The sequence below is a fragment of the Bombus affinis genome, chromosome 3, assembly GCF_024516045.1.
Source record: "Bombus affinis isolate iyBomAffi1 chromosome 3, iyBomAffi1.2, whole genome shotgun sequence".
NCBI classification, from domain to species: Eukaryota; Metazoa; Arthropoda; class Insecta; order Hymenoptera; family Apidae; genus Bombus; species Bombus affinis.
The window spans coordinates 7,727,413-7,742,259 of record NC_066346.1 but is presented as its reverse complement, the minus strand read 5'-3'; the positions used below and the strand labels follow the sequence as shown (position 1 = coordinate 7,742,259).

The following is a 14,847-nucleotide window of genomic DNA, read 5'->3' as shown; positions in this document are numbered from 1 at the left end:
AGAGGTTAGATAGCAATATATATATATGTAACCATGCAATGTTATTCATAGTTCTTATCGCAATATGAGCGCCTGATAATCAATCCGCGGCTCGCGAAGTCCTTGCGGCTACATTACGCGTCGTCGTACGAACGTAGCCGCGGTCGCGTCGTTGAAGGCGTGTGGAAAAACGTAAAGGGCTAGTCTTCGGCCGTGATTATATTTCGATACATGCGTGCTTACTTAGGAATCGTTGACACTCGCCAAGACTCCTCACCTGCCCATCAAAAGACGTAAAGTCATCCACATTGGCCAACCAAGGAACCGGATTACACGTGAGAAAGGAGGTTATGCGGTATCCTAGATGGCGCAGTGGTAGATGCGCGGTAACGATGCGCAGGACACGTTGCGACTCTTATACCTTTATGTACGCCTAGTAGTTACTTGGCGAAATGTGGACGCCTTTCGGGAACTGTTTTTCTTGGCACCCTGAAGTGTACCCCGGGTGCGTCCAATTACCTGTGAGGGCATATTAGGTGACGAAGGAGACTGCAGCGGTATACTTTGTCAGGTCATGAACGCCAGAATCTTGGAAATAGCCACCTTAAACTGTTTTACCCTCGCATACGTCGGTAAGATCATTTTCACCGTGTGTGTCATTTCTTCAGCGCTACTCAGATTTGAATGGCTACAAAGCTGCGACTTCGAATTTCAATTTTCTGAAAATTTTAATTTTTTGTTAAATTACATAGTAACCTTTTCTCAAAACTTTGAACTATATAATAATATATACTTAAATATAAAATAATCTTTGCATTCCTTTTAATGCAGGGAATAAAAATATGTGCAATGTTATGGTGGAGGATAGGTTGTCTTTATTTTCACAAATTATAAGAACACATAGCAAAGAGTGAAATAGAAATGTTGAAAGGTACGAGAGTCTTCTCTTCCATTAATCTTCATCATCGCTAATTATTCTATGAGTTGACCTGTGTTGATTACGTTGGTTTTGCGCTGGTTCTTCCTCGTCGTCACTAATTATCGTTTTAATGCTTTTCTGCCTGGTAGCTTGAGACGTTAGTGGCTCCTCTTCCTCGTCGCTATCCAGCAGACGACGTTTTTTCACGCTATCATTTTTCTCGTCATCGGATCGAGGTCTTTTCCCGTCATCTACTATAAATTTATAAATAACGAATAATTATAAAATAAAATATAACATTTCCTATATTCTTCATTTTATACAGCTGTTAGTTTTCTTTCTACCTTCAGCCACTTCAGCATTATCAGCATTGGTCTTTATTTCCAATTCAGAGTCAGACGAATCATCGAATGCAATAATACGTCCATCAAACTTTTTCTTTCCAGATTTTGATTTTTCTACAATTAATGAAGAATATTAGATTTGATTTGGTTTTGTAGAATAGATTTGCTGGTAAATCTCTGAAGTTTAAAATGTTTAACTAGTTCCCTCAACAGATGGCAGAGGAAGGTCCCCTCAACATAGTTGTCTCGTTGGAATGTAGAAATACGTACCGACTGGCTGTGAGTTATTTGCTTTTGCTTCCTCCATTTCTACATCATCACATTCAGTCGGCGATGAGAGAACTGTGGTCTTTTTCAATGGCTTCGACGTAGAATGAACGTTAGTTTCCATACCAGAATCGCGGGAAGTTGATGGCTGTGTCTCAGCTAAAAATATACAACAAAGTATTTAACGGCTGATAGTCAACGTTACTTAATTTTACAGATACCTTTAAAAAATTTACATATGTTAAGAAAAATTTTCCAGAGACAGTAGGTACTCCATTATTACATTATAACTATATATCCTATTATCAAATTATATAAATTGTAATAAAAATTAGATTAAGATGTAAGAGAGAATAAAAGAATCATATTAAGCACATTATAAATCAGTTAAACGTAAAATATTCTAGAATTACATAATAACAAATAAAAATCCCATATGTAAATATTATCTTAATAAATATATTTTTATGTACCGTACGATAAAGTATTAGTATTAAACATTGTAAGCAAATTTATGAAAATTACGTACCTTTAGAGGTGAAATATTTTTTAATATTTTCTAAAACGTCTTCATCATCGCTTTCACTGTTTCTATCGTTATCAGATTCCACCTTCGCGGATGTTGCTTCTGATTATAAAATACAAAAGAAGATATTAAACAAATGTAGTGCATAGTAATCTATTACACGCGTATTCACATTTATCGTAAAAGTATGTGATCATTACTAGATTTAATGACATAAAGAATCTTAATCGTACCGAATGAAAATTGATAAAAGTAATTGAAAATATTGTTTTGTTGCTTGGAAAATTTAGAGAACGAAGAGATTACCTACATATGTACACACAATCTATCGTTTAAATTTCAATTTCAAAATATTTGCAGATATTGATAATCGTACTAATGACTGACTGAATTTATTATTTCATACAATACTTATTGTAATATCATATTTTTATAACTTCTATTTTTATATAATTGTTACTAAAAATTTCTATTAGTTACATTAAACAATTTCTTCCTTCTAACAATAACACGTCCATTTTCTTTCCTTAAAGAATAAAATCTTTAATCCTACAGCATTGCACAAATCAAAAGTGTTCTTATTTTCTATAAATAGTTATGTGTACAAAAGAGAAGAGACATAATACCTTCGGCAATGAAGTTTCCTGCCAACGAAGACTCGATAAGATTACAGCGCTTCTGAATCATCGATCTAGGCATATTAGACGGTATGCGCCAATAAGATTCTTGTTCATCAGCAGGAGGTGTGAATCCCATAGCTCGAATAAGCTTCTGAAAGCTCGGTGAATCCATCGCAGCAGACGAATAATCTGTCAGCGGGACTAAGGGGATACCTTCGCAGCTTTCCTCGTCTCGATCGTCCAGGACATCTAGTAGGGATTCCTTGATCCATTCTAGAGCGTCGCTCATATCTGATTTATCAAAATGTCTGTTATTACGTTTTTCTATAAGAATGACTATATTAGTAATACAAAAAATTTGAAATAAATTATAAGAACAATTTATTTTCATGTTGATAATTCGAATAAATATGTTGGATATAATACTAGAACTTCTCCTAGATAATAATAAATAATGAACTCGTGCAGTAAATTAGTTTATTACATTTTCGGATGAATAACTCAACCATTTCTTTCAATCTATTAATTTCTCGTTATCTCGATTGCAATATTTCGATTAAGATTTTATAAATCAATATGTAACCTTGTCTGGAAATCTTTCCTTACAAGAGATCTTTTCAGTAAAACAGTTTCTCTATACTGTTGAATCATTGAAGAAATTCTAAATGTAAATCATGTGATGAAATAGACGAAAGTTGAAGAGATTAATTTTACCCCAAATGTCATTGAAACCTGTGTCACTGCCTGAAAGCAATGGTATTCTGATAGATGACAAGCACATTGGTTCGACATAAAAGAACTACAGGGTCGTTCTGTAACCATGTCTTTGCCGAAATCCATGGGGATAAACTGGTATTTCGCGTGCTACATTTGTACCGCAAACAGGGGTCTCTTTGACAAATCATTACTTTTCCCATTCTATTTCTTTTCACTCTTGAACGATCACTGCAGATCATTCTGCCCTTTCGCGCCCTCGAAACATATTCCTTGTTCGTCGGTGTAAAAGAGGAAAGCATAATGTTCCTAGTATCTACCCTGAATTTTATTCTCATAAATCACTGAGACCATACTATGTAAAATCGACGAACGAGGGAGTGATACGGTATTACTCACTTTTTTCGATGACATCCTTCAAGAGTCCGGATAATTGTGCATCCGTGTAAACCATCGTTGGCTGTTTTTTCGCATTTTTCTTCTTTCCCTTGTTCGTTGGTTTATTGGGAGCCACGTTCCTATTGCTCGAGGATTTCCCAGCTTCTTCGTCGCTACTTTCATCCTCGTCGGAATTACTGGCAGACTGCGTTTCCCACGACGATTTACCTTTTTACAAAGTAACGGGAAATGAATATAAACGTTTTTCGATATAGCTTCTCTCGGTTCCAGGCATTTGCGAATATATACATTCATGATACAAAAGTCAAGTTGCATAAAAATATAGATCTATGTGCGTTAATCTGTTACCATAATCGTGATTAATCAAGAAATATATTGTTCAATATTTCTAGGCTAATATCTTTTTGTTTACTTGTTTTCTTGAAAAATTAAGATTTCGTCTTAATTCCTTCAAGCTGTTTGTTAATTCGCTTTTGCAATCGCGTTTATTTGATCCGTAAACAAATTTATTATTTTGCGATATCTTATCTCAAAGTAATATAGCAATTTAAGGAAAACGATAGAAGGCGCAATAGTAACAGGAATCGAAAGAGAATATTAGGAATATTAAAGTGGTAGGGTAGAAATAGAATCTTAATTAAGATTCTGAAAATTTGAAAATTCTTTCTGTCTTTCGAGAGTGAATCAATGCATGATGAAATCGGAGCAGTACGAGAAATTTGAAATTACGATGCTCAAGCTAAGACCATAGGCAACTACGTTACATATCCGCGTATTACGCTGCAACGAGTTCTTAAAATATTCGAGCAACTATCCAAAACAAGATGCACACGTTGATATTTCCATAGCTTTTTACTGTATTTACAGTTTTCGAAGAATCTTAGAAGAAGAAATTAAAACTTGAATGTTGTATTACATTAGTGGCAGAAACGGATGATATTCTTGTAACTTTGTAATTTTCGAACTTTGGAAGTTCAAATTTCCAAAGCTCGGCGAAGTTCATTAACTTTAATGAAATTCGAAGAAATTTAAACGTTCGCCGAATTAACACAAAATAAACGTGGAGGTAATAAATGAATCGATCTCGTTGTGCGTCGCACGTGAAGAACAATCACAAAGAAAAGGAGTTTGCACGAACATGTAATCAATTTGCTATAGGCTTGACATGTATCGATTTGAGATATTTTACGATAGAATATTACTCTTAGGTAGAGATAAAGAAGATATTAATTACATCACCGTGTACTACATGCAACCTTTTTCCTTTACAATTTAACTGTTAATCCCTAGGTTTCGAAGATCTTTCAAGTATTCACGATCAATAAAACATTGTTCATGTGATTTGTTACAAAAAATGCTTAAAATTTTTGCCTATTATTATGAGCCATGGACTGTGAACAGCGCGAGAACACGGACGTACTTTTTTCGTACTTTTTCGAAACGTACAAAAAAATTCACTATAAGATACGTGAAATGAAAAACCCTACGATTTCTATGAATTTAATTTTGTTAATATCAATTAAACAAAAGAATTAAAAGCAATAATATTCGTCATTAGAAGCTTTCAAAGAAATATAAACAACTTTAGAGGTAGGTAATTTCTACAGATACTTCAATATCTTTTCAAAAGTGTCGATCTTCCAGCAAATGAAGAATATTTCCTGTCTTCACGTGCGTTCCTAAAGTGTTTCGATCGGCGCACATGCGATATTAAGATCCGGAAACATACCGGGTGTTCCGGCTTGCGGAATCTTATTTGAGGAAGAGGCGATGAGATAGAGGCGAGGAAACGTTGTTTCAATAGCACGTAAGCCGAGACAAAAGTTTGCTTTTATACTTCATCTCCTAACCTTATATATCTAGAATGCGATCTATCGTAGTACATTGAATACAAATAAGCGGACGTGGAGGGAAACAGGAAAACAATAACAATGATAAATATGAAATTCCTTGCGGCGTAATGGGGAACAGGGACGAGTGATATTGGCATGGGAGCAGGAAAACCACAACTGGAATTCGCGTTTTTCGATATTAAATAACAGAATTTGTATTCTGCAACGATTCTGTTATGAACCGCTTTGCCGCTTCTGCAGAACTCCGAACTAGAAACGCAAATATTATTTCAACCGTACCTTCTGCGTACATATTCTTGCATGCTTCGTGGAACCAGTTAAATGTGTGTTCATTTGCTATGTAATTGATCATGATCCGTTCAGGAAAATGTAAAACATATTCTAAGTGTGAAAGATATTCTTATTTTAGTAGTTGTCTGAAACTTTTGTTTGAGAACAGTTTGTTTGAGACAGTTGTTGGAAATAAATTCTTAAATAGATTGAACAATTGTACACGTTGAATGGGTTATTTTAATGGGATAAGAATAAATGTTGTAATAACGAGATATCGTTATCTCCATTTGGCGGAGGTAAGATAAATGAAAGATAAGACAAGAATGGGAAGATATAATAATACTAACTACAATTTACTTGTTTCTTGCTAAGTAATATTGTATTTATTTCAGCATTGGTCTATGCAGTACTGTAGTTGTCTTGTATTTGTTTATTAGGTTCAAAATTTCTCTTTTAAACTAATCTTTGCCGAACGTAAGTATTTTAATATTCCTTTATGAAGAATTAAAAAATTCATCAAATAATGTATACAAAAGATATATGATTCTATTGAGAAGAAGAGAAAGAAAGTGGTATTTATCATGCAACTAGAATTCTGGAAATTGTAGAAATGCCTCAATCTTCCTATTTAAACTTTCTCTCGTTATCAAATTTATTTCTATTATCGATCATTTCAATCTCTTACGATTTTATTACTTATAGGTATTTCGTGACGTATCCTATTGTATATTACGACTTGAAATTCAATTCAGCGATCGCAGCTTTCCAAAGTTCAAACAAGAAGGAATACTCTATCTCTGTAACTTATTGCTTCTGATGTTATCAATAAAAAAAAAAAAAAAAAAAAAATGTTTCCAATCATAACCAATGAAAAGAAACTCCTACAAGAGGATTTCGTACAAATTGATCTCGTTTCTGGTTTCCTCGCCTTATTTATCTCAGCTGCTGCTCACTTCCCTTAATTCACCGTCAGACGTCACTTGCTCCATCCAAAAACGAGTTCACAGCGTGCAGTCGCCGGCAATCGTGTTAACAGAGAGAACTGATCGAATGGGAATAGTCGCAGCATCTAAGGATGGTAAGAAAGACAGATGCGAATGGAATGGGATAGGATTGGCCGGAACAAGGTCTGCTTCAGAGCCGCTCGAGACCGGAGAAAAGGCTGGGAAAAGAGGCAAAGGTAACCGGCCATAGAACGTGAACGCGGAAAAAGAGAAAGTGAACACTTACCGTGGTTGCTTTTTCTGGATCGCTTTTTGCGCAACTCTTTGCGATCCGTGGCCAATCCTAATTCCAAAAGCTTCTCCTTGATCTTTGGCTTCGGCCGCTTTATTGTGAGCCCATTGAAGATCAAGTCCACGGGATCTGGATGTACACAACATAAATCGTATTGGTATTAATTCGTTATTCGAGGAGATGAAATGTTGATTCAATACGATAGAAAGCCAAGGGAACAGGTTAAATCTGGAAAATTACATGGAATCTTTCGATAGAATTATTGGATGTTTGTTCGTAGTTCGATAATATTTAAAAAGTAATGTAACCAGAACCGAGAAGGAATTTCTACTAAAATACTAAATATTAGATAGTAAATAATTTACTTCGTTTCAGATTATGTGTGTAGTTTTGAGAATGAAACGTTTCATTTGTTGGGCAAAGTTTTTGAAATAATATCTAACTATTATTTGAGGACAACTGAGAATACTGCAGTTTTACTTAGCTTTGATAGATTGATGCTTTCGTCCATACGAGAGTACATAATTTACGTGAAAAAAACATCGAACGACGCACTTTGTTACACGTGAATGATTATACTTAACGTAAATATATATAAATCTAGTTTACAAATTATTATTATTTCTTGCGCTTTGCTATAATATCATTTCTCTAGTGAATTTATATCCGTTATTGAGAAAAACGATAGACTATAAGTGATACGTTTAAATTTAATAGTTTGATAAATGAAATTCCAGAATTTTACACGGGACGTAGTCGAGGTAAAAATGACATTATTAAAGTTTCAAAGAGAAAAGAACGAAGTTGATTTTCGGGAATTGTCATAAAGCACGGTGGGCTGAAAATAATTTTGAGCGTTAAAATCATGGGAAGCGGGGTAAACGCACGAGAATGAAGCAAGTTTTACAAGACTTCTGAAAATCTTTCTGTCTGAAAGGATATTATTCTTCGGCGTCCCGACGGAGTCCGAATTATTGCTGCAAGCAGCAGCCAGCCGTCACCGATGTTCGGTGCTTAATTAAATTTCGAGAATCGTCACGGCTACTAATGAATTCCCGAACGAACATTCGCAAAATTCTTCAACTGTTTCAAGGCGCGGTCAGCCAGACATCGCGCATTCCCCGCCAAATTATATTGTATCTCTGAGATATTCATCACTTATGAAATTCAACTGGCCGACTGTTCATTAAAAATTACCATCGTCCTGCTTCAGTTGTTCCCAAAGTTCCGTAAGCTGACTGATCTCGTCCTCGGACCATACCTTTGGAAGTCTCTTCTGTACCTCGTTTCGTATAGTCTGAAACAATGTTTTTTTTTAAATTTTAAGATAAAAAGTTGCTCGTTTATATACGGTCCTTCCGTAAAGAGTTTTAGCTAATGAATTTTGCGGTAATTACGAATGAGTAAGAAACTTTTTAGATAACAGTGAGAATGAGGATGTTTGCTGGATATCGTTGAGGATTTGTATGATCATTCGATGAAAGCAACAATTAAATTGCCACGTGCGAAGCCTTCTACAAATGATATTTTTCTTTAGACAAATCGAGAATCGAGATAAATCCAAAGTCAATGCTCACACGTGATATTCAATCGTTGTAATTTCGTTAAATGTATATTATGGAGGGTGAGTATTTATCTGAAATAGACACTGTACAAGGGTCATGATATTTGTTAAATTTCGCAGATGCCAGAAGTATCAGAGCCGAAGAATGACGACCGAAAATGGTAACAAGATTTCGCACTTACAGCTGTCGCGTGTTGAGAAACAAAGTTCTTCTATGTCATGTCGTTCGTAATGATAGTTGTTAGACTGATGCTTCAATCATGCATGGGGCGATTTTAGTACAAAATAAATGAAAAAAGTATGGTTTATATATATATATATATATATATTTATATATATAAATATATATACATATAAATATTTATATTTATATATATAAATATTTATTTATATATATTTATATATATATATAAACCATACTTTTATATATATATATGTTTATATATATATATATATTTTGCTCGAAATTCAAGATCAAATTCATTTTATTATATCGTGTTCTAGTCGTCAGCATTTTCTTGAATAATGACGTGAAAGTTCCAATAATTCTTCCAGCTATTTTATGTATAACGTTCTGTTCTTTTTATAACCGGATGCAGGTTACATAGCCGTGCCGTGCCTCCGATAATTGTTTACTGCCGCTCATGCTAGATACCCCAGTAGTCAGTTACTAACGACGAGCACTCTGTCATTGTTACCCAACCATCAACCACCTACTGTTATGATACAAAATGTTTAAATTTGGTAAACATATGACGCACAACGCCGGGCAAATAACCAATACAGTTTGTTTCGCGGTTTACTGTCATCGCACACAGTGGTGGTACTAGTTTCTAGTTGGCACTCAAGCGTTTAACACTCACACTGTTACATATACAAGATGCAAAAGTAGCCGATTGTTTCACTCATCAATGCCCAGTCTAAATCACTGTACTTAGAAACGTGAAAGGTGAAATTTGAACAATATGCTTTTTTTATGACATAGACACGAGGATTGAAAAGATTTTTGTAAATATAAACCCTAAAGGGGTAAAACAGGTGAACAAATTTTTGTTTAGGGAATATCCATATCCCACGTGTTGCTAAACTTGGAAACGTGAAATCCGGCAAACAAACTCCTTATTAAAAACAAATAAACACGCGTCTGAGTATGTTTTGAAATTCAACTCCTAAATCGTGTTGAAACAGAGGATAATAAACAATAGATTGTCATAAAAACAAATACCGTGCGGATGGGTAGCTGATTTAAAGATAAGTGTAAAAATATGCGATAAATGATTTGAATACAATTTCTACGCGTTGATGTAGAATGTAGTAGAAATTCGATTGCGCAAGTATGTGAACTATAGCGGTGGCTACGTTGAAGCAGAACAGGCGCGCTTGCTACGAGAAATAGCAAATAGCAGCGAGATATAAAGTAAATTGCTACAAGAAATAAAAATAGCAGGAATAAGACAGAGTGGCGTTGTTTCGAAGAAGAAACATGAGACGAAGGAAGCACGTAAGTATCTCGGAAATGTAATATTGTAGGTGTAAAACATAGCTGTGGTATGAAGAAGAGTTTAACGATCATAACAATCCCGCGGCATCTCTCAAGAGAATGTAAATAATTCTGATGCCTATACGTAATTCTTGTTGATAATTCTGGATCGAACACCTCGAGAATTTTTTACGCTTGCGACAAGAGTTCGCTTTTCGCACATGTGCATTAAAATGACGTAATATTAATTTTTGATCAAGAAATTCTTGATTTAGAACATTTTGATTTTGGACATCTTCCAATAATCTTTCATCGTTTCTCATTGAATTTCACGACTTTCCTATTGTTCCTATGCATGGCTCCTTTGAGACTCAGACGTTTCTATATTATATGTGCAATAAATATCTTTATCTAACTTTTCAGTTTGTAACCACTAAGAATATCAATAGCAACAAATGTTACACACATTTATAAATATTTCATCGTTGATTTATTGATTCGCTCAACAGAGAAATTATTGTTTTTACTATTAAATATAAAATTACATTTTCCGCATGATAGATTCATGAATGTTTACCATTAGCTGTGTTTTTAACATTGAACAACACGCAATTAGTTCTTCGTTTCATTTTACCAAGATTTTCGATATTTTTGAAGCTACGTTATTGATTCACGTAATTTCATCGGCAAAGGTCGCAACACAGATCAGTCAATTACACGCGTACTTAATGATTCATCAAAATTGGTTTTCTCGAAAACAAGGTAATAATGGAAAGCACTTCAGTCTGTATTTGTACGTTCGACTGTTATTATTGTTGCATATATGTATAATTCTGCAACTCGTTTCATACTACTGTAATATATATATTATTTTAAATCGTTGCAATAATTTAGAATTAGAAGTGAAAGTTTCAACTTCTACTTTAATTTTGTTATAGTCGATTATCGATACGTATATTTAAACAATTTTAATCAACAAACTTCTTCGAAAGGATATCTTAATGCAATGAGACGATTAGAAATGTCGAATCGGGGCATCTAAGTATGTAATTTAAATAGAAAATTATGTGAATTAAACACGAAGAAACTTTTAAATTTGATAGGATATCATAAAGATAAATGAGACTATCCTAGTGACTCATTCGTCGATTATTTTGCATAAAATGCATTACTACAATAATGTGATCGATGGTAGCAAAAGATAATTAATTTTTAATAAAAGATGAGACACAGTAAATTTCATTTTAATTTTAATTTTAATCACAGGATTACTTCTGAATAGGGATTTTGCAAATCCTTCAATCTCTGCATTTGTTTGATAAGACCAACATTATGTACTCGTAGGCATACTAAAACAACGTAAGCAGCTATTTATTGTGCAAATGAGGTCTTGGAGAATGCTTGGTGTCTAATTCCTGACCCTAAGTCCCTGTTCCCTTAAAAGGAGATAAAGGGGAAAAAATACGACGCTCGTTTTCCAACGATTACGTCTCACCCTCGACAGGGATCCTTGTTGGTGTCCTAAATGGCCGTCGCGTCGCATCGCGCGACTTCACGGACTAAATGAATGTCAAATGAACAGCCAGCTGTAGCTTGCCCTCATTCAGTTTTGAAGGGAGAAGGGTATCCACGCATGAAATTATTTAAATGAAACGCTTTCACGAGCCTCCCTTTCATGGATTTTGTCGACGAATCGATAATACGTTTCATCCTTTTTTCATTCGCTTTCCGCTGCTTCATGCTGTTCATTTGTGCGATTTCGTGTTTATCCTGCTATAAAATACTACTAATTTTTTGCAATTCATACCAGTGCCAGATTAAATTCACTTATGGGGATAAACAAAAGACGCGAGCCTGCTTAATTATATCGTAAGCGAAGGATCTGTTTTGAAATTATGTGAGTTATACAAAAAGTCTACGTAAAAAGGTCTGTGTAAAAAGATCTGTGTAAATATTATTGTTATAAGGCTAATTAGATTTACCTTGGCAATTGTTTATAATTAAGGAAAAATACGCATTTCACTGTGGTCTTAGTATCTTACGAAAATGTTCTTCAAGGTTGAAACTTAAACAAGCAGAAATCTCAGCAATTGATTTCTGTTAATCTGTATTAATTTGTTAATGGGCACATTGCAGTCTGATGGAAGGATAGGAAATGCCAAATCTACTAAACAATTATGCAATTAGTCCAATAAGTGATTAAAGTGAAAATTTTTGCATATGATATTTTATATGTTGTATATAACGATTTTTAATTCATTTTATTGTCTTTATGTTTGCATATAAAAAATAATTACATACAGATTGATTAGATTAAAATAGAAAGTTTCATTGTCCTCTCTCTTATTGTTCACACTTGTTTTGTGTAAATTAAGTAATTATGTAAATGTGCTAAATAATTTTATCAAACATACGACAGGGCTGCAAAAGTTGCAATTAATTAAAAAATGAGTTGGACTACAGATCGTTTGTAATTAATTTGACGTGAAATAAACTTTGGGGAGATTCCTTAGGGAATTTGTTAGGGAATCAATAATATCCAAAGTAATCCAATCGCCGCTTGCTAAGGGTGAAACAGCAATCAATCCATTTTCTCCTAACAGCTGTGTATTTCCTAAGAAACAACTAATTGCCAGATTTGTAAAATTAACGAAGCTACTTCTTTTTCTTCGAAACTCAAGTGTAGCTATAATAGCGTAGTTAACGACAAATTGCTTGGTTATGGTAAAATTAAATTAGCAAAGTGTTTTTACATTGTTTTATAAATTTCATACATTTACTTCCTTAAATATTTAATTATCGAATAAAATTACTATTATTCAGAAAAATTTGGTACAGTATATCATAATATATAATAATATTAATTAATTTCGTTTTTACTTCAATTATTAATAACCGTTGATCGAACGTTTTCTCCCGTATGAAAGATTAAATAAATATGATATTAATTTTATTATCATTGATTATTTAGCAAATGATAATCGGAAAGTACTGAAATCACGTACGGAATATTCTTAAATAATAATATTATTTATTAACAAATGAATGAAAAATTATTAAAACGAAGATATAATTTTTAATGCTCTTAATAAAAAATAATAAAAAAATACTACAAAATAATATACATATATCCACTATGTAAATATCAAATAAGTACATTTATATCGACATTTCCTATCGAAATTATAAAACGAAACCTTTAAATCACTCAACATAGACGATATTCAATACCATCAGCCTAACTAATTCTCAATATCCTCCTCGTTATAATATGCATATATCACGCTGATAGAACACTCGCTCATTAAATTCTTAAAGGGCAGCTGTACAGGGATCTGTTCGTAAAAATCCGTCAAGAAATCAATAATATCCTGAGTAGGCAAGTTTGTCCTCGTCTGAATGAGTGGTATGAGGGCAATCAGCTTCCTCTCCTGGCGGAGCAGCGGGTGCACACCTATGATTAATCGTCAATTTCGAAGTGGGGTAATACCGTTTTAACGGTACTCAGATATATCGTCGCCTTACCTCCATCCATCGTTCTTACTTTCCTTCTATTTCTCTTTGGCGCGCGTGCTTCTAGGTTCCTTTGCCGTCTTAAAGCAGGTAATGTCTCAAGATTATCGCTATAACGTGTTCCCCCGCGATGTTGTCCGATGGCTTTTCGACAAACAGAAGGATGTAACGAAGAGGATCGAGTTAAATCGCCTATTTTCTTACTAACAAACGAGTTCGGTATAAACCATGAAAGATTCGATATAGAAGAGCCAGGAAGAAAAGTTCTTAAATCTTTTCCCTAACATATTGTCAAACAATGTCTCAACTTATGTTTGCCAGCGATATTGAATTCGAATACTTAAAAATCAGATTCGTGATTGTTATTATAAATTGATAATAGCAAGATTATATATTAATTAGTGCACTGGACGGTTTAGCTTATCAAACAAGTGAAAATGTATTAGTGTGATAGAAAGAGAAAAAGAATTGAAATATTCGTCCAAATTCATATCAATAATTTCAACGTGTCATTTGATACAACAGCTATGTATTTAAAATAATATATATGATATTCTGTTAATTGCGATGAAATCGATATTAATATAATTTCTGGTAAATTAAACATTATTTATAATAATTAGTTTAATTCATTGAATAAAGAAGTATCTTAAAATGTTAGTTTTTACTCGTTATAACAACAGTAACAATCATACTTGTTATTCATTTTGGAAATAAATATAATATTTTTTGTAAAAAGAGATATGCCAATCTTTTGAAAAAAAGTTATCCCTAGCATGCATAAATAAATTCGTAAGTTTCTAATGACTGCAATAAATAATTAAAAAATGTATGCGAATAGTTTTCCAGTGCTTTATTCGATTAGCAAGTAACGTGTTTAAAAGTGTGTTATGTATGAATTTAACGTCCATGCAAATAGCGGATCTCATTTCAACGTACATTTTCATGTAAATTTTCTTCAAAGTTTCACCGTTACATTCGCACTTTTTGAAGCTCGGAAAATTCTGGTTTTCGGGCTATGTAATACATAATACATGAAACGGTAGTCACTTGTTTCAAAAGGTTTTGCTTAAAATCGTATTGTAACTAGTTTGAAAAGTTGTCGCATAAAGGATTATTCAAAAGGTAGTAGGACACGCGGAAAGAGGGAAACGAATATC

The 14,847-nt window shown here is 33.7% G+C and overlaps 1 protein-coding gene across 2 annotated transcripts in view; it reads right to left on the bottom strand.

Annotated features, from left to right (window-relative positions):
* Window positions 1-831: 831 nt before the first annotated feature.
* LOC126914142 (protein timeless homolog) overlaps window positions 832-14,847 on the bottom strand; it is a 249,824-nt gene continuing 235,808 nt past the window's right edge. For both annotated transcript variants that reach the window (XM_050717653.1, XM_050717654.1), the window contains 8 exons: window positions 8,328-8,427; window positions 7,125-7,259; window positions 3,769-3,975; window positions 2,662-2,946; window positions 2,039-2,137; window positions 1,513-1,668; window positions 1,243-1,356; window positions 832-1,152 (listed from right to left, as the gene is read on the bottom strand). In XM_050717653.1, coding sequence (XP_050573610.1) covers window positions 932-1,152; window positions 1,243-1,356; window positions 1,513-1,668; window positions 2,039-2,137; window positions 2,662-2,946; window positions 3,769-3,975; window positions 7,125-7,259; window positions 8,328-8,427 — 1,317 coding nt within the window. In that variant the 3' untranslated portion in view covers window positions 832-931. The remainder of the gene's footprint in view (window positions 1,153-1,242; window positions 1,357-1,512; window positions 1,669-2,038; window positions 2,138-2,661; window positions 2,947-3,768; window positions 3,976-7,124; window positions 7,260-8,327; window positions 8,428-14,847) is intronic.